This window comes from Meles meles, chromosome 8 (genome assembly GCF_922984935.1).
Source record: "Meles meles chromosome 8, mMelMel3.1 paternal haplotype, whole genome shotgun sequence".
NCBI classification, from domain to species: domain Eukaryota; kingdom Metazoa; phylum Chordata; class Mammalia; order Carnivora; family Mustelidae; genus Meles; species Meles meles.
The window spans coordinates 101,083,510-101,101,399 of NC_060073.1; the positions used below are offsets into that span (position 1 = coordinate 101,083,510).

At 48.6% G+C, this 17,890-nt stretch overlaps 1 protein-coding gene across 9 annotated transcripts in view; it reads right to left on the reverse strand.

The window, feature by feature from the left end:
* The window catches only part of GRAMD1B (GRAM domain containing 1B), a 243,764-nt gene that overhangs the window by 79,441 nt on the left and 146,433 nt on the right, over nucleotides 1-17,890 (reverse strand). Inside the window, exon 1 of one of the 9 annotated variants that reach the window (XM_046014348.1) lies at nucleotides 17,335-17,785. The exons of the other annotated variants lie outside the window; for them this stretch is intronic. Within the exon in view, the coding sequence (XP_045870304.1) occupies nucleotides 17,335-17,357 (23 nt within the window). The 5' untranslated portion in view covers nucleotides 17,358-17,785. Of the gene's footprint in view, nucleotides 1-17,334; nucleotides 17,786-17,890 lie in introns of those variants that run through there. 9 annotated transcript variants of the gene reach the window in all.

Consider the following 17,890-nt stretch of genomic DNA (forward strand, 5'->3'; position numbering starts at 1 on the left):
CTCCAGCCTTGACGGGCTTCACATCACAGGGGGACACGCGGCTGGTAACGGGAAAAGGAAAAAAAAAAAAAAAGACTGGGCGGCCTGGGCCCCCATCTCCCATTGCCAGAACAATGGCCTCTTCAAATGCCTGGCATCTGAACTGGCAGTCGGCCACCAGGAAAGAAAAGAGCTTGCTGTCCCTTTAAGGACGCCCTCTCCACAAAGGTCAGAAATGCCAGCTCAGCCTGCCCAGCGGCTGCCGTTTTGCCACTTTGGTGCCCCGGGGCCCAGGGCCACGCTCCCCCTTCCAGCTGGTTCTCCGGGCACCTGCTGTCTTCCAAAAAAGGCAGAGCACCTGGGGAACAGCTGTCGCTCCAAATGACGTTCTATCCATCCGGCAGGAGCCGCTGATGTGGAGGAAACCCAAGACCTCGTTTGCATCTCCCAATCTTTCCCCCAGGAGAGTTGGTCCCAAGAAAGTGGGGCTTGGGGGCCAAGGTCAGAAGCATGACTGGAGGAGGAGGGATGCGGTCAGAAAGAAAACTGACAGAGGAACAGACGCTCCAAAAGAAACATGGTATTTCACCCACAAGTGCAAAGGCTGATGGATGAAGGATCCAGAAATCACAATGAGCTGGGGGTAGGGAGTGGAGGTTGGGGGGGAAGGGGGTGCTGCGGCAGGAAACGCAGGGTAGTGGAAGGGCGAGGGCCTTCCTCCTACAGACTGGGTTCGAATGCTGCCGCTTTATGTAACCCGGGCACCTTCCCTAACTTCCCTGACCCTGATTTATTTACTGAACAGTAAATATAGAAACTAATAATGTCTCTGATTAGAGTACTTGCCATGCCGTGGGGGTCTCACAGGCAGCTCAGAGAGTCAGAGTACGCGCTCAAGAAGCCTGAATCCTGGACCACACCACTGCTTCTAATAAACCAGCTTGCGAACAGATGCCATGAGGAAAAGGGGCATTCACAGAGCAAACTGCGTGTTGGTGCAAACCATGATTCTCCTGGAAAAACAATTCCATCTATTCATAATATAAAGCAGGGGTCGGCAAATGTTTTCTGGAAAGGGCCAGATATGTTATGTTATAGTATTACAATACATTGGGCTTTGCAGACCAATGGGTCTGCCGTAACTACTGAACTCTTATTTCTGTAGGATTAAAGCAGCTGTAGACGTGTAAACAAAAGAATGTGGTTGTAGCCCAATAAAACTTTATTTACAGAGGTGCCTGGGTGGCTCAATCGGTTAAGCGTCCAGCTATTGGTTTCAGCTCAGGTCATGATCTCAGGGATGTGAGGTCAAGTCCCACATCGGGCTCCACACACGGTGAGGAGTCAGCTTGTCTGTCTCTCGCCCTCTGCTCCTCCCCCTGCTCACAGTCTCTCTCTCTCAAGTAAATAAGTGAATAAAATCTTTAAAAAAATAACACAAAAAAACTCCTTTATTTTCAAAAAGAGATGGCAGCTGACGGGTAGTATTAGTGGAGGGAATGGTGCAACCCTCATGGGAGATTGGAATAAAAGATATAGAGGCAGAAACCTATTTCTTGGGTGCCTGGGTGGCTCAGTTGGTTAAGCAACTACCTTCGGCTCAGGTCATGATCCCGGAGTCCTGGGATCGAGTTCTGCATGGGGCTCCCAGCTCCACAGGAGTCTGCTTCTCCCTCTGACCTTCTCCCCTCTCACGCTCTCTCTTACTTGCTCTCTCTCTCTCTCAAATAAATAAGTAAAATCTTATTTAAAAAAACACACACACACACAAAAACTATTTCTTGCTCTTCTATGCTGGGACTGTGACTATTGTACCCATTGACTTGATCTCCAAGAAAAGCTTCTGGCTAACCCCAGCCCACTGCAATGGCTCCTGCTGGTTTCTTCAGCGGCCACGTCCAGAGTCTACTCACACCTCTTGTTCTGCAATTCTTCTCTTCCTTGAGTCTTGGAGCTTAGAAGGGGCAGGGTCTTACTCCTCAGCAAAGTCAGCGGGGTACTGACCCAATGACCACCCCTCAAAGTGTCCTCCTCAGCGTCCCTCATGGTAAACATGTCCACCCCCGACCCAGCTTCCCAGGCCACAGCAGGCTGGGGTCCTTCAAGTCTGTCTGACTTCCCAAATAGCTCTGTCTGTCAGGGAAGCCATGCACACTGTTCAGTCATTCACGGATCCATTTAAATAAGGGAGTGCCTACTGTGTGTGGGTAAACCTTAGAAAACACCAACTTCACCTCCGCCTTGAGTGGCGCTGGGGAGAGTCTGCTGTGACGCGTCCTCTCAGAAGGCCACCCTCGTGTTCACTTCCTGCTCCTTGCTGTCTTCCTATCCCAGAGCCCAAGCACTTCAAAAATAACTTTCTCGACTCTGCTAACAACTTTTATCATGACAATTTCTAACTGGCACTAAAAGCAGAGAGGATAAGAAAAGCTGAGAATAAGAAAACAGATCAAAAGCAAAGGAGGTGGAAAGAAAAGCCAAAAAAAAAATCACTATTTCAAATTAAAAAAAAAAAAAAAAAACTGCCCACTTACATCATTCTATCTGCATAAAACAACCTCGTTCCACAAATCCCTCCTAATACGGTCCTAGCCTTCCTTCAGAGCTCTGCCCCTCATGCACCTTCCCCAGGGAAACTTCCTTGCTAAACTCTCCCAAATCTTGAGGACACTCAAGATCCAGTTCTAGGCCCTAGAATTCTCCAGTATGGCTCACTCTTGCTTATGTACCTAATGTGTGGTGTATGACAGCCTATGGGCTCTGTCCTAACCCTTAAAATGCCACCTGCTCAAAACGCATGGGATATGTTTTCTTTCTTCCACATTCCCTATGGCACACTTTCCTTGGCCATTGCTCTCCCAACATGATTGCTTGGTCGACGCTCTGCTTGGATGGAAGGGCTGCTGCTGTCTCACAACATCCTCAGGACCTGTCATCACTGTTCACACCACCATTCATTCATTCATTCACTCACTCGCTCCTCCATCCAACCAAACACCACTGTGCAGTCCATTCAACCAAACGCCATTGTGCCGTCAACTGTCCTGCATCTCATGGGCAAATCCATTTAATCATCCGGCCAGCCTGGTATTAACACGTAACTGGCACTGGACAGCCGAGGTGATTTCAGAAGGGATTATGGCGAATGTGGGTGACGGATGGGAAGGGGCAGACTATCACATTCTGGAAGAGAGGCACTCATCTACCTGGCACTCTAATGTTGGCAAAATGGCCGGACCGACCACATTCCCCTTGAGGTCCAAGACTTATGTCTTAGTCCACCAGGGTTTTATAGAAGTAGACACAATTTTATATCAAAATGGACTGAGGTATTAAATTTAAAAACCAAATCACGGGACTCAAAGGAAGCAGAGGCGAACGTATATATGGTTATGGTTTGGGAGGAATTTTCTTTTTGAATAATGCCAAACACAGAAACCATGGAGGGCAAGAGTGATTGACTGGATCACACTGAAACAAACACACTTCTGTGTGCTGAAGACAGCCTGAAGTTAAAATACTTCTGACATGCATGACTAAGGGTTAATAACCTTATTATATTCGAGCCCTAAACAATGAAAAAGGCAAACACCTCAACAGGAAGGGGGGCAGAGAACAACAAAGGCACTTCACAGGAGAAGTATAAATGGGTAATAAGGAAATTAAAAGCATGTCACCAATGATCAAAGAGATGCAAATGAATGATACTACTCGGGGAGTATCAGATCGGCAAAGACTAAAGAGAATGGGAATGCCAAGGCAGGCAAGGACAAGGGGAAGAAACAAACACTCGCTGGTGGGTGTGTTAACTGGAACAACCTCTCCAAAGGGCAACTTGGCACGCGGCATTAAAAGCCATTGACCTAGAAATCTGGCTTCTAAGTATTTATCTGCAGACTGTTAGCACATTATTTTTAATCTTAAAGAATTACAAAGACTCTAAGTGTCCAATAGGAGAAGGGACAAATACATTTTTGCAATACTACCCCTTAAACGTAATTACAGAAATCGGTATTTATTATGATAGAGAGATCAGGTGCTATTAATTAAAGGATTTCAGAACAATGTACAGAGTGAATTGTAAGTTTCATCTATCTTTACCTTTCTATGTAAAGTATATACAGGGAAAAAAAACAGCTCAAAGGATATAGTGATTATCACTGAGGAATGATATTATGACTGACTTCTTTTTTACTTTATATTTTCTGATTTTTCTACAATACCCAGAGACAATGGGTGTTGCCAAAACAACAACAGAAAACCCCACATATTCAAGCAAGTTTAAACTACTGACAATTTGGGGCGCCTGGGTGGCTCAGTGGGTTAAGCCTCTGCCTTCGGCTCAGGTCATGATCCCAGCGTCCTGGGATCGAGCCCCGCATCAGGCTCTCTGCTTGGCAGGGAGCCTGCTTCCCCCTCTCTCTCTGCCTGCCTCTCTGCCTACTTGTTATCTCTGTTTTTCAAATAAATAAATAAATAAATCTCTGTCTGTTAAATAAATAATAAATAAATAAATAAAATCTTTAAAAAAAATAAACTACTGACAATTTTTTTCTCAAAAATGTTTATTTTTTTTGTTGATTTCTGATTTTCAGAAGACAAGTAGTATGTAAAGAACTCTGAAAAGCAAAAAGGACTATACAAACCCAAGACGGCGATCAATTATCCAGCAAATTTTTTTGATTACCTACTATGTGTAAATCCTTGTAGAAAGTACCAGAAAATAATACAAAAATTGGAATGCCTCTCTATTCTTAGAAAAGATGTAATACATCATAAAAGATAGAATGACATTTAATCCAAGACTAGAATTATGGGGATCCACGCAAAGTGCACAGAGAATGGAAAGGGACCAATTAATTCCTATCTGGGGAGGAGATAAATCTGGGATTGACTTCTTCGAGAAGGTGAGAGTAAAGATAATTCTGAAGGATAAGTGGATTTCCATAACCGCAGACAGGAGAAGCAGAGGCAAAGGGGCACCATAACCAAAGACTGCAGGGACATGAAAAGGTATGTGTGTGACATGCTCTACCAAGGGAAAGTGTGTCGAGACGGTGGGGACAGAAGAACCTGTGGACATCTGGAGTGACAATGAGGCTGGACTCTCACGACGGAGCCAGAATAAGGAAGGCTCTCAGTGTCATAGCCAGGTGTCACCTGTATATTGTAGGTTACTAGGAGCCAAGTTCAGTTTTGAAGAAGGGTTAGAAATCTGATCCGTAGCTCGCCTGAATGATCAATGGACCCAAATGTTCCCAGAAGAGATGAGATTATTCAGCCATAATAAAGGAATGAAGCACAGATACATGCTATGACTTAAATGAATCCTGAAAATATTATACTAAATGAAAGCAGCCAGTCACAAGAAAGTCCACATACATCTATGATTCCATTCATGAAAGTCCTTACAGGGGACTCACAGAGTCACAAAGTAGATTAGTAATTGCCTAGGGCCGGGCTGGAGAGGGGGAAGGTCTTGTCTTGGCTAAAAGGCACAGATGGGGTTTCCTTCTGAGATGATGAAGATGTTCTCAAATTGCGGTGATGGTTGCGCATACCGTGAATATACTAAAACCCACTGAGTTGTACACTTTAAGTGAGTTGTGTGGCATGTGAGTTATATTTCAAGAAAGTTTAAAAAAGAAAAAGAAGAAGAGGAGGAGACCAGCCAGGTGGCTACTGCAACAGACCAAGCAAGACATGACAGGTTATGAATTCAGACAGTGGCAATAAGCCACAAGGGAAAGGGCAGAGGACAAATCAGAGACACTGCAAAGAGAGAACGCACCATGTGGGGACAATGACAAGAGCAAGGGGAAAACAAATAAAAAAAAAGCTCCAAAGCTTCCAACGTGAATGACTAGGACAGGAGGATGGGAAGAGAAGGCTGTTGGGCAGACTATCACAGACGTGCTTTCTGGGCCGTGAGTTCAAGGAGCAGAGCCCCTTTGGGCAGTGAGGAAACTGAGAGACGGGCAGACCTGGAGTGAACAGTCCTTCTCCCGGCACCGGTGTGGAGAGGTCTTTTGTGACTGGGGACAATTACTCATTCTGTTTAGCGCAAACAGCCGACATCAAGGTGGTCCTGATGCTTTGAAATATACTTTGGAGAATTCAGCCAGCAAAAGAAGGGAAGACGGCTGCAAACAAGAAAAACCAGGGCACTTGAGTGGCTCAGTCTGTGAAGCGACCAACTCTCGGTTTCAGCTCAGGCTGTGATCTCAGGGTCATGAGACAGAGCCCTGCACCTGGCTCCACGCTCAGCACGGAGTCCCCTTGAGAGTCTTTCTCTCCCTCTCCTGTGGCCCCTCCCCCACTCTAAAATAAATAAATAAATCTCAAAAAGCAAAACAAAACAAAACAAACAAAAGAAAACCAATTCTATCTGTATCTACAACAATCTCAGTCTTTAACAGAGCAGAGTCCTGCTCTAGGTCCAGACTCTGTAAAAGGAGCGCCATCACCGCGGCTGTTAAAGGTCACGGTTCCTGCAAAGACCACTCAACAGCAGAATGGCAGCGGTTGGCATCTCTTTCCAGTACACCTCCCAAGAGTACAGCTTGACTCTGTTTGTTTACATCATAGAATGCAAGAACATGAAGGAGAAATACTTGGCTCATGAAATCAGAGGGTTAAAAAAAAAGTCATTCGAACAAGCCAGAGTCAACAGAGGCTAAATACATAAATATATTTTTTAAAAGGTACACTTTAGACCAAAAAGATGGGCTAAAAAAAACAAACAAACAATAATAATGTGCAGAGCCCAGCAGGGCAGATCACCTTCAAAAAGCCCAAAGGTCAAGAGTTCCCCAAATTTGCATCCTGAGGTCTGTCAAGTTGAGCCTCTGGAAAACAAAGGGATTTTGCATGTCATGTCCTAATGCCACCGGATACCAACTACGGCCACCCAGTAAGGCATAAAAAGTTGAGGTTGCTGCAGGGAAGCTATTATGAAACAGCACGCTCCCAGTCTCGGGAGAATGGGTCCAAAAAAAGCTCTTAACTGGAAGATAAATCTATTTGCACTACAGCAGAAGAGGTATGCGAGTCCCTCTGTGGAATTTTCCTGTAACAGGCGGTGCTGGTGAGACCCTACGGAGCAGGGCGACCAGGTCTGGCTCCCCGACTCCTTGGGCCAACCCCAACCCCCACCCCAAGGCCAGGACCGGTTCCTATCACCACCTGAGTGTGTGCTCCAGAAGGGGACAGAAAGAATCCAGTGGGAACTTGAGGAGAATGCGAAAGGGTCCTACACTCCAAAAATCTCCAGCCTGAAGTTCATGGGGATCTAGAATGAGAAAAGTACCTGCTGCTCTAATCTCAACTGTCATCTCAGAGATGAGGACAGTGGTGCCTTGCCGAAGGTCACACACTCAGTTGGAGGTAGAACATGTTCCAGGCTCCAGCTAAATGACCGAGTGACCATACCCATGGGGGACAGAAGACAGGAGAGTTCCAGCAATGAGACTAAAACATATCTGGGAGGCTATTAAGCTGAAAGGAGCAAAACTGAGTGATTGTGGCCTAAGACTATCCTTCCTGGCTACTCCAAGGAAGATAAAGATCAGAGTTCTCTGTATCTATCCAGGGCATGAGTAATAACTGTGGATTTTCAGTATGTGGAGAGCAAGGCTATGACCACTGTCTCTTTCAACGTCAAACACAAGACAATGAAAATGTTAATAGCGACGTAACATCTATAAGGTGGTTACAAACGTGCCGGGCCTCCTCCTCAGTACCTTCCCAGGATTTATCTCCATTAATCCTCCCAATCCTTACAATAGCCCTCCAAGGCAGGCATGATTAGCCCCATTTTATAGATGAGAAAATCAAGGCTTGGCAGAATAGGTAACTCACCTAGCATCCTGCAACTAGAAAGGAGCAGAACCACCCGCACCTGTCCCTTAGGGTCCCCCACATAGGGGAGGGAGCCCCCCTCCCCGGTGATGGAGCGGCAATTCATGTCAGCATTAGAACAAGGAGATGCTGCCTGAGAAGCATGACCTGCCCACTCCGTGGGGAAGGGACATGAGGCCTGGACTCCGGAGCCCCATCGGCGCTCAGTTCCCAAGATCTGCATTTTCTGGGACCTGTCCTCCCAGCCATTGAATGTTTTCATTAAATCTTACAAAACAGACAAACTGAAGGGCTTTCAAATATTTAGGTATGGTATGCTTAATTGGATGGTGAACAATGTTTCACTCTCCTTTATTTCTTCATTCTCCTTTAAGCTGTATGGACATATTATACGCTTTCTTTTCGAGGTAGGGTCCATTTCACAATTTTTTTTTTACAAGTTTTTTTGTCTTAGTTTGTTTTTTAAATAAACCCTGACCCAGCCCCAAAGTGAAGCCACCAGATCAGCGATGACCAGGGACAGGGCTCAGTATGGGGGTGAGTCCGCAGGAGAACTAGTCTCCCGTGTATCACCTGACCCAGAGAGCACCACTCCCCGGAAGACTGGGCCACCTCCACGCCAAGCCCTTTCTGAATGGCTAAGTTTACAGCTCCAAACTCCCACCAAATAAACACCCCTTTCCTCATGCAGTCCAGGACTCCAGTAGTGTAGAGGTTAAGGGCACAGTCTTTAGAGGCAGACATTTCAATTTCACCCCAGTTCTGCCATTAACCATGAGGTCTTGAGCCTGTTACCTAAACCTCTTTGAGACTCAGTTTCCTTATCTGTAAGATGGGATAAATACCACCCTTCCCGTTTCATGAGATAAGGAAGGCAGGCTGGCTGGCTCACAGAAACACGGTTATAATTTATAACCCTCTTCTTGCAAGCTTCCAAAAGCCAGGCACTTGTGCTCCAGTTCTCCCCCCATCCCCCAAACATCTTGCCCACCAAGCTGAGAAACACATCTCCCTCTCGGGACATCCTGAGCCCGAAGGCTTCACACAGCTGAGTCCAGCAAGCCCACTTACCCTGCCTCACCTGTGAGGCTGTCCGTATGTGAAACCTGTCTTACCACGTGAACTCTGCACACCCCCCTGTTCTAACCAGAACACGCAGCTCTCTCTCCTCCCATCAGCGCCTCGCTCCGGTTTCTGTGGTCTAGCTCTTGCTTCTTCCCTGCCTCAGAGACCCCTCTAAACTCTCTTGAAATCTCAGTGGCTTCCATCCTCAAGGACCTAGCCACGTCCCACCTCCTCCGTTCAAGCCCTCTTCCATTTATGTTGCTCTCGTCCTCTCTGTTCTTGCCCACCTTTGTAGTTATAATTTGTATTCATTAAATGCCTCCATAAATTACCTTGACCAATCCTCTAACTTTTCATGGGTATCTGTCTTCTCTCTTCTCAGGGGCAAAGACCTGTCTTCCAACTGCTTTACACCTGCAGTGGTTAAGAGTGTGAACTCTGGAGTCAGACTGCCAGCTTGAACACTTTGGGGCTGTGTGACCTGAGGCTGATTACTTAACCTCTCTGTGCTTCAGTTTACTACTTGGTAAAATCTACACCATAATAATATATAGCTCAAAAGACTGCTAGGAGTTAATCTATAGAAAACCTTTAAGATATATGTGATATAGTAAACTATCATGTTAAGTTTTAGCTACTACTATTGATGTCCTTATCATCAGGATCACTATTACAGTGCTTAGAAGGAGACAAAGCATGGAGCAAAAACATCAATTTGTTGCATTCGAGAGGCATCTTTATCTAAGTAAACTTTGTCTAGGGCTAGATAATAAATAATAAATATTTTATCTTTGTGGGCCACAGGTCTCTGTCACAACTGCTCGGCTCTGACCCTGGATCATGAAAGCAGCCACAGACGGTGCCATCCACAAATGAGTGTGACTGTGTACCAATGAAACTTTACTTACGGACACTGACACGTTAATTTTGTACAGTGTTCTCATGTCATGAAATACGGCCCTTCTTTCTTCGCAACCACTTAAAAATGTAAAAACCACAAAACATACATAGCTTGCAAGCTGTACTAAAGCAGGCAGGGAGCTGAACTTGGGTCCTCCCCCCCACCCCGCCCCCAACCCCGGCTGTTGCTTGCTGACCCCTGGCCTAAGGTTGCACAACATCTTCTGTGACAGTTCAAATCCAGATCTTTATTCCACAGGCAGTAAGAAAACGGCCATCGGATTTTAAGAAGGGGAGTGGGCCCAGGACCCCCCTTCCAGAAAAGCAGCTGTAGTCCCCATGACTGGTGCTGAACGAGACTCCTGGTTCTCCTCTCCTCTGCCCTTCAGAAGCCTCCTGGTTCCCAGACTCCCTGTGGTCAGGCAGGGCCATGTGATAGTGCTGAAGGGCAATGACAGCGTGCCTGCTTCCAAGGAGAAGCCCTGAGGGGCCAGGCTCTCCTGACCTCCATGGTGACTATGGAGGAGGGGCCAGGAGATTCTTACAGACTGGATCACGGAGCCATCTGCCATGCCCCGTGCCTCACAGAGGATCACCTCCCTGGAAGTCTGGGGGTGGGGGTGGGGTGGCCATGCTCAAGAGCTAACTTACTGTGAGTTGAGCAACTGAGTCTGCGTGGGGGAAGGGGGGCAGCAGCTGCTATCATAGCATAACCAAGCCAATCCAGTTTAATTCAACATCTTTATGCAAATATAAACCAAAGAAGGATGTTAAAGGTAAGTACACATAAAAACATCTAGCAATATCTAGTTAACCTATCCTTTCACCTTAACTCATTTAGGAAACATACATCCAGACTTCTGGACAAGGGGTTAGAAGCATTCCTCTCCACGTTTTCTCATGAGAAACCCCAAACCATCTCTTCCAGCAATAAAATTCCATGGCAGTAAGTCTCATAATGGCCAGGAGGAAGGGTTTCTAGCCAGAACAGAGACCGCCAGGCACAGGGGCACCCCTTATGCACGGGGGATCCACTCAAAGACCCCCGGTGGCCGCCCGCAACCACAAGTACTACCAAACCCTATACATATACACACTATCCCCTCTCCTGTACATACACACCTATGATAAAGTTTATTTAATAAATTAGGCACAGTAAGAGTTTCACAACGATAATAAGAGAACACTCACACTGTCATAAAAGCTGCGTGACTGTGGTCTCTCTCTGAGTCAGAATATCTCATTTCACTATACTCGCCCTTCTTTTTTTTTTTTTTTAAGATTTATATTTACTTATTTATTTGAAAGAGAGAGAGGGAAGGGGAGAGAGAGAGAGATCACAAGTAGGCAGAGGGCAGGGAGGAAGCAGGCTCCCTGCGGAGCAGAGAGCCCGATGCGGGGCTCGATCCCAGGACCCTGAGATCATGACTTGAGCTGAAGGATCAGCTGAACCGATCCACCCAGGAGCCCCTGTACTCACTCTTCCTGTGGGTGATGTGAGATGATAAAATGTCTACGTGGTGAGATGAAATGAAGTGAATGCTGGAGGCGCGATGGCGTAGCACTGGGCTGCTACTGACCCTCTGAGGATCTAGCAGGAGGGGCACCTGCCTCCACACCACGGCTGGCCATGGGTAGCTAAAACCTCAGAAGGCAAACCCACAGAGAAGCAGGGGGGAGTACGGGACAGGGATAGGGAGGGGTGGGGTGGGGTGGGGGGCGGTGGGGCGGTGGACTGCCATACCCATAATCTGATTTGTTCTGACAGTCTCTACCAACCATCTCACATTCTAATACAATAAATTTCTTTCTTCTTAAAATAATAATGATGGTGACCAGAACCACAAAAAATCATGGTGACAGCCACTTATCTCAAGCCAGGGGCAGCTCCCAAAGTACAGACCTGGATATGAGGTAGGACTTCTTTTTTTTTTTAATCTGTAAAGTCAGAAGATCCAGTCACTGCCCAGAGCCATCCTGATCACTCATGGGATTTCAATGCTTAGATGACCAGCACTCAGTGCCCTGGATTTAACAGACCATGGGAAAACTCCCAATTCCCATCCCACCGAATCATAAAGTTAATCTTGCACTGTTAGTCAGAGGGGGTGTCTGCTGGGGTATGTCTGTGAATGAGTATTTAATATTTTCTTTTTTAAAATATTCTATTGATTTATTTGACAGAGAGAGAGATCACAAGTAGGCAGAGAGGCAAGAGGCGGGGGGCGGGGGGGGGGGGCGGGGAGCAGGCTCCCCGCCAAGCAGAGAGCCCGATGCGGGGCTCGATCCCAGGGCCCTGAAACCATGACCTGAGCTGAAGGCAGAGGCTTAACCCACTGAGCGCCCCGAGTATTTAATATTTTCAAATGAAGGTTCAGTGTTTCCTGCTGGCTAAAGAAGCATACCAAGCCCCCACATCATAAGCCACCGCTCTCTGAGGGCGACAGCCTTTCTCTAAACCATTTGTGGAAAGAAAGCAGAAAGCCCAACTCTGCCCAGTGCTGTCATTTAATCCCACTTTCAAAACAGCTACCCCTCAAGGCAAACAGAAGTCCCCTACCAAGACCACCAGCAGGTAAGGAGGTGGCAACAAGGTTCAGATTCCCAAGGTGGCCCTCCAGAATCCGGAGCTACTGAGGGACCCCAACCCCTCCCTGCAGCTCACCTTCTGGTAAAGGTCTGAGTCACTGGGAAGCCCGGCTCTCAAGGAGGCCATGCCTTCCTCCACCTCTCGAGAAAATTTCTCACAAAAGAACCTCCCAACATAGATGATCTGACCTGATCTTGACGCTCCAGAGGGAGAAATTCCGAACTTTTTCCTTACGTCTAATTTAAATCCTCGCTGAAAACCTCACCCATTTCTTCTTTCATGAAAGTGTTTCTCGCCATTAACAGATTTGAAGGGGGGGAAAAGCAACGAGACGACGGACTTCCGGTAGCTAATGAAACATGGCTGACCACGAGTCTCCAGGAGACATGGAGGAATGCAAAAATGAATTTCTGTCCCAGCTCCTGGTGAGGACATAAGCGAGCAGGTTCCTTTACACAGCACTCATAGTCTTAAATAAACAGTGTGAAAGTAGCACGAATCCTCACTCACCCACTCAAACACAAAGAGAAGCTCAAAATTCCTCTCCTCTGGGGACCACAGCCTGGCCACAGAAATGCCTCCCCCTTCTATGTGTCAAGAACCCAGGCCTCTTTACTCTGTTTTCCCAGAACCGGATTCCTGCAGCACACTGACTTTCCTGAAGGTCTGCCCGAGCCTCCAGCACCTACCAACCCCAACAGATGTGAAGCCCAGGAGCACAAGGACAGAGAATCAAGACAGATGTCACTACAGTCTGCCAAGTCCTGTGGGGGCCAAAATAATCTGTCCATGGCACAGCCCCACGAAACTGGAGATCTTGGCATTTGAGGTTCTGAAGCCCTAGGAAATAGAGATATCTTTGCATTACACACCTGCCCCAAAATAAAGAAATAAATGATAACCATGGAGAAGCTAAGGAGGACTGAATTGTTCTTTGATTTTTTTTTAAATTCTTTATTTTTTAAAGATTTTATTTGTCAGAGAGAGCGAGAGTGAGAGAGAGCAGCACAAGCAGGGTGAGCATCAGACAGAGGGACAAGCGGGCTCCCCGCGGAGCAGGGAGACTGATGCAGGACTCGGTCCCAGGACTGAGCCAAAGGCAGACGCTTAACCAACGGAGCCACCCAGGCGTCCCTGAATTGTTCTTTTAAAACATCAATGGCCTCCAAATTGCATGTGTTCCAGAGTCACGATGACTCTTTGGCAGTCCTATGTGTTTGCATGGACCACCTCCCTCCCCCCCCAACCCGTCCTCTGCCCTTACCTTGCGCACCAAATTCTCAGGAGACAGAACCACAAGATCATCTTCTGAGAGGGGAGGCTGAACGGTGGGAGAACTTCCCCCTCACCATCCCACCACTTGTCAATCACAGACACGTACCTTGATCAGCATCATCCAAAAGCATCCCCTGTGATAACCCCCAACACCCTGAGGGGGCTGTTAGCGCTATACAAAGGATGGGTTCTACTTACCTAACGCTGGCCAGCCTTCATGCCCCCATTCAAGTCCCAATGATTGCAGGAAGTGTCTTTGCTACCCCAGATGCAATGAATTCCAGCCTCCTCTGAATTTCTAGAGAGCATGCTGCTAATTACAGGAATCTGTCCCTTAGTATTTACTGACTGGCTTTGGGGGGGGAAGGGAGTGAGAGTGAGAGAGAGAGAGAGAGAGAGAGAGAGTGAGTGTGTGTGTGCGTGTGTGTGTGTGTGTGTGTGTGTGTAAAGGGGTTGGGTCTCATTCTCTCTGTGAAGCTACCAATCCCCTAGAAGTCAGAGGCTGTACCCTTTGCATTTTTTTAACCCACGATGCCTAAGCACAGGGCTGTGAAAATAACCATGACTTTGTCCACATGTGCTGGTTGAAAGGACGGAGGCAGAGCAGACCTTGCCCCTGTCCTCCGGGAAGGCAGGTCTAACGCAGACACCCCTGTTGTCGCAAACTGAAGTAGTAGTCAAGTAAGAAGAGCGCAGCCTACTACCTTCTTCACTAACTGGCTGCAGGAATTGAGGCAAAACCTTTTAGCACTCTGTACCTCAGTTTCCCCAGCTCAAAAATGCAGATGCCAGCTGGTTCATGGGCCTGTAGTAAGGATCGACTAAGATACTGCCCTTCTTTACACTTTTAAAAGTCTAACTAACATATAATATAAGGCAATATAATAATATAAGGCAAAGAGACCACAAGGCAGGGAGCCAGGGTTGGTGGGGGGTGGGGGGAGCCAGTCTATGACATCACTATCTGCTGAGAAAAGTGCACCACAAAAGAGCAACCAAGAACCAGTGAATCCCAAGGGAAAATGACCCACAAATCCAACACCTAACTGTACATGGGCCCTGTGTCTCAGACAGCTCGCTCTGTAAAAGGAGCACCTCAGTCAAGCACAACGCCATGAGCTCTACGGGACTTAACACCTGTAAAGTGCCTCATGCGGTCCTTGACGTGTAATGAGCATTCAATGAATGTCAGCTGCCAACACTACTGTTATTATTAGCATTATCATCATTTATAGCTTTTGGGGGGCCCAAGGTAGGTCTTGAACTCACGACCATGAGATCAAGACCTGAGCCGAGATCAAGAGTCAGGCACCTAACCAACTGAGCCACCCAGGCGCCCTAGCATCATCATCATTTTTTACACCACTAACACAGAGCTCGTGTTCCAGAAATGTTTCTAGAAATGACGCAAACACCAGGAAGTTAGTTAATTCCATCCCTTCCATATGCAGATAGCGTCACCCAGAACAAGGTAGCCAAGCTGTTTGGTCACCTTGTTCCTACCAGGTCTCCCTGTGGACAGAGGAGGAGAGCTCCCAGGCATTGGCTACCACCAAAGGGAGCTGCACGCAAGCCCAAACACTCACAACACACATGCGAGCCTGGCCCCTGGGCCAACACGGACCAGTATATTTACACCTAAGGAAACAGTGACTCACAAGGCCTAACACTGTCCAGGCATCAATGGCCAAACCTCCCCATCCTTGTAGTATTTTATTTGGCTGAAAGGGACAAGGTTATCCTAGTTCCAGTTCCCAGCATCACCCTGGTCTGCTGAAATGTATCAAGGGTTACTCAAGGCAGATTTTTAAAGACACTGACCTCTGCATGTCCCTGAGGGACCAACCCAGGCTGAGCAGAGAAGCATTCTGTATTAAAGTGATGTCTCCTCAGCAGAGACAGCCAAGCACCCCTCAGTCCCAACTCAAGCATGCGGATAGCAGGGGCAGAGAAGGACATGGAGTGATTTCCGATGGTGAGCCCAGTGTCCCCACTCACCCAGCAGGACCTGGGCATTTCCCGGAGGCCTCGCCCAAGTTACAGGCCCAGCTTGGCTCTGCTGAGGAAAAAAGAAGCGCCTCTAAATGCTGCCGACTGGGCCTGGAATTCTCAGTGACTATAGATTCCGCCGATCCCTTCCAGCCAACCCTGAAGGAATAAGGAACCTGGCACCAAGAAAGCGGTGAGGCCACTGCAGGACCTCTCCCTCATTTCCTCCGCCTCGGAGGGGGGTTTCCAGCGCAAGAGTTAATCTTACGAGGGAGTCACAGCAGATCCTGAAAAGAGTACAGGCTGGGGGGGCGGGGGGTAGGGGGGGGGTCCCTGATGGTGACCATTCCTCAGGACGTCAGTTTCTAAGAGTTAAGCTCACAAGAACGAGCTCCTCCCTTAACCCTCTTGCCTGAAGGAGGAGGACTGGACTAAACTAATTCTGTCAGACCTTAACCTAGGGTCACAACAGGGGTTTCTGGAAAGCCTGATGTAACCCGGAGCCAGGTTAGGACCCCATGTACTAAACTGCCCGGTTCCTACCCTGACTCTGGAAATCAACCTCCCAACCCAGAGAGATCACCTCTCACAGTCCCACCGCAGACGGACTGCGGGTGGATGGCTCCCAGCGGCAAGGAAGGCAGGGCGCATCCCTGCAGGGAACTCTCCCAAAGTCTCCTCCTCTGGGCCTCCGCTGTCCTCAAGGAGAGAAAGCCCACCCCCCCAGCCCCGAGAGCCTTCCTCCTCTGAGCTGCACGCGTCACCCTGCAGGGAGTACCATGACAAAGTTTTCCAGGCAAAAGCTCCAGTTTCTCAAGCAGATAAAAAGCCGATTCACCCACCCACCCAATTCAAAGGAGAAAAGGGAGAGGTGAGGGTTTTATTTTTAAAATGGAAGGTAAAAATACTCTGACTACGTCTGCGGCCACCAGACAGCAACCTCACACACGTCAAGCACGAAGAGGCTTTAGTATGCCAACATCAGACCCTGGAAGAGGCACCGACAGAGCCCCAAGGAGTGTGTGTATATGTGTGTGTGTGTGTGTGTGTGTGTGTACCCCGTGGTGGGCAGGCGGTGGTGGGCACGGCGGTGGGGGCCATCCCCTCTCCTTCGGACACCAGGCATGCCAGAGGTGGGAACCTGGCCCTCATGACAGTCTCCTCAGAGCCTCCAGGCAATCAGAGCCTGCCTCCCAGGACAAGGGTGCCCTAAAGAGCAGGGTGAGCATGGCCCCTGGTGATGTCTGTTGGGCTGGGAGGGGTACCACCGCACCCACCTCTAGCCTGAGACGACCCCCGCGGCCCTCATGCAAGGGTCCCTTCTCTACCAAGTTCCCTTCTGTGCGCAGGTCCCTCAAAGTTGGAGACTCTTTCCAGCTGTACTTTCTCTCCACGGCCCCCACCCCCCAACTTCCACCAGACCCCTCCCCCATGAAGATGCTGGCAGAAAACACTGCAGCAGCGCAGAAGCAAGGGTAAGCCAGAGAGGGTGACCCAACTTTGCAGAGTGCGTGCCCTCCCCCACCCCGGACCCCTCGAGGGCCGTCCGTGTCCGTGTGAAGGAGAGAGACCTCCTAAGGATGCAGAGGTGCTGGCGGGGGTGGGGCGGACATGGACAAGGACCTGGTTGAAGAACGATGACGAAGAGGAAGGTGCCGTATCCCTCCTCTACTTACCAGGAGAGCTTGAATCCTTTCATTAGTACAGGCACGAGAATCCACTGACCGTGTCCTTAGCATCCCCGTGACAGCTCCGGAGGTCCCAGGACATATTTGAAAAGATGACGAAGTCCCCAAAGAACAGAATCCCATGTAATGTGACTTGAACACAGAGAAAGAAAGAAGACAAGGAAAGAGGGAGAGCAAGCGCCAGCCAGAAGGACCACTGTGCGCTGGGCTCGGAGGCCAAGGGCAGCTTCTGCAAATCCAGCCCCGGGCTGGAGCCGCCTGCCCGAGCTGTGGCTGCCGCTGCCAGCTCCTGATGGGGACAGGCCACGCTGGCCAGGCTGCAAAACAAGCCCGGGAGGGGCTGTCAACAGGCAGGCCGGCTGGCCACCCACCCACCCTCGCCTCCTGCCGGCTCAGGGCAGCCCCGGGGAAAGGACCCGAGGAGAGCCTGGCAGGAGAGCAAGAAGCAAGCAGAACCTGCACCTCTCTTCCCCCAGGCGGCAGCTCCCGCAGCTCCATATAATCTCCTCATCAATGCAGTACCCAAGCAAAGCACTGCCAGCCA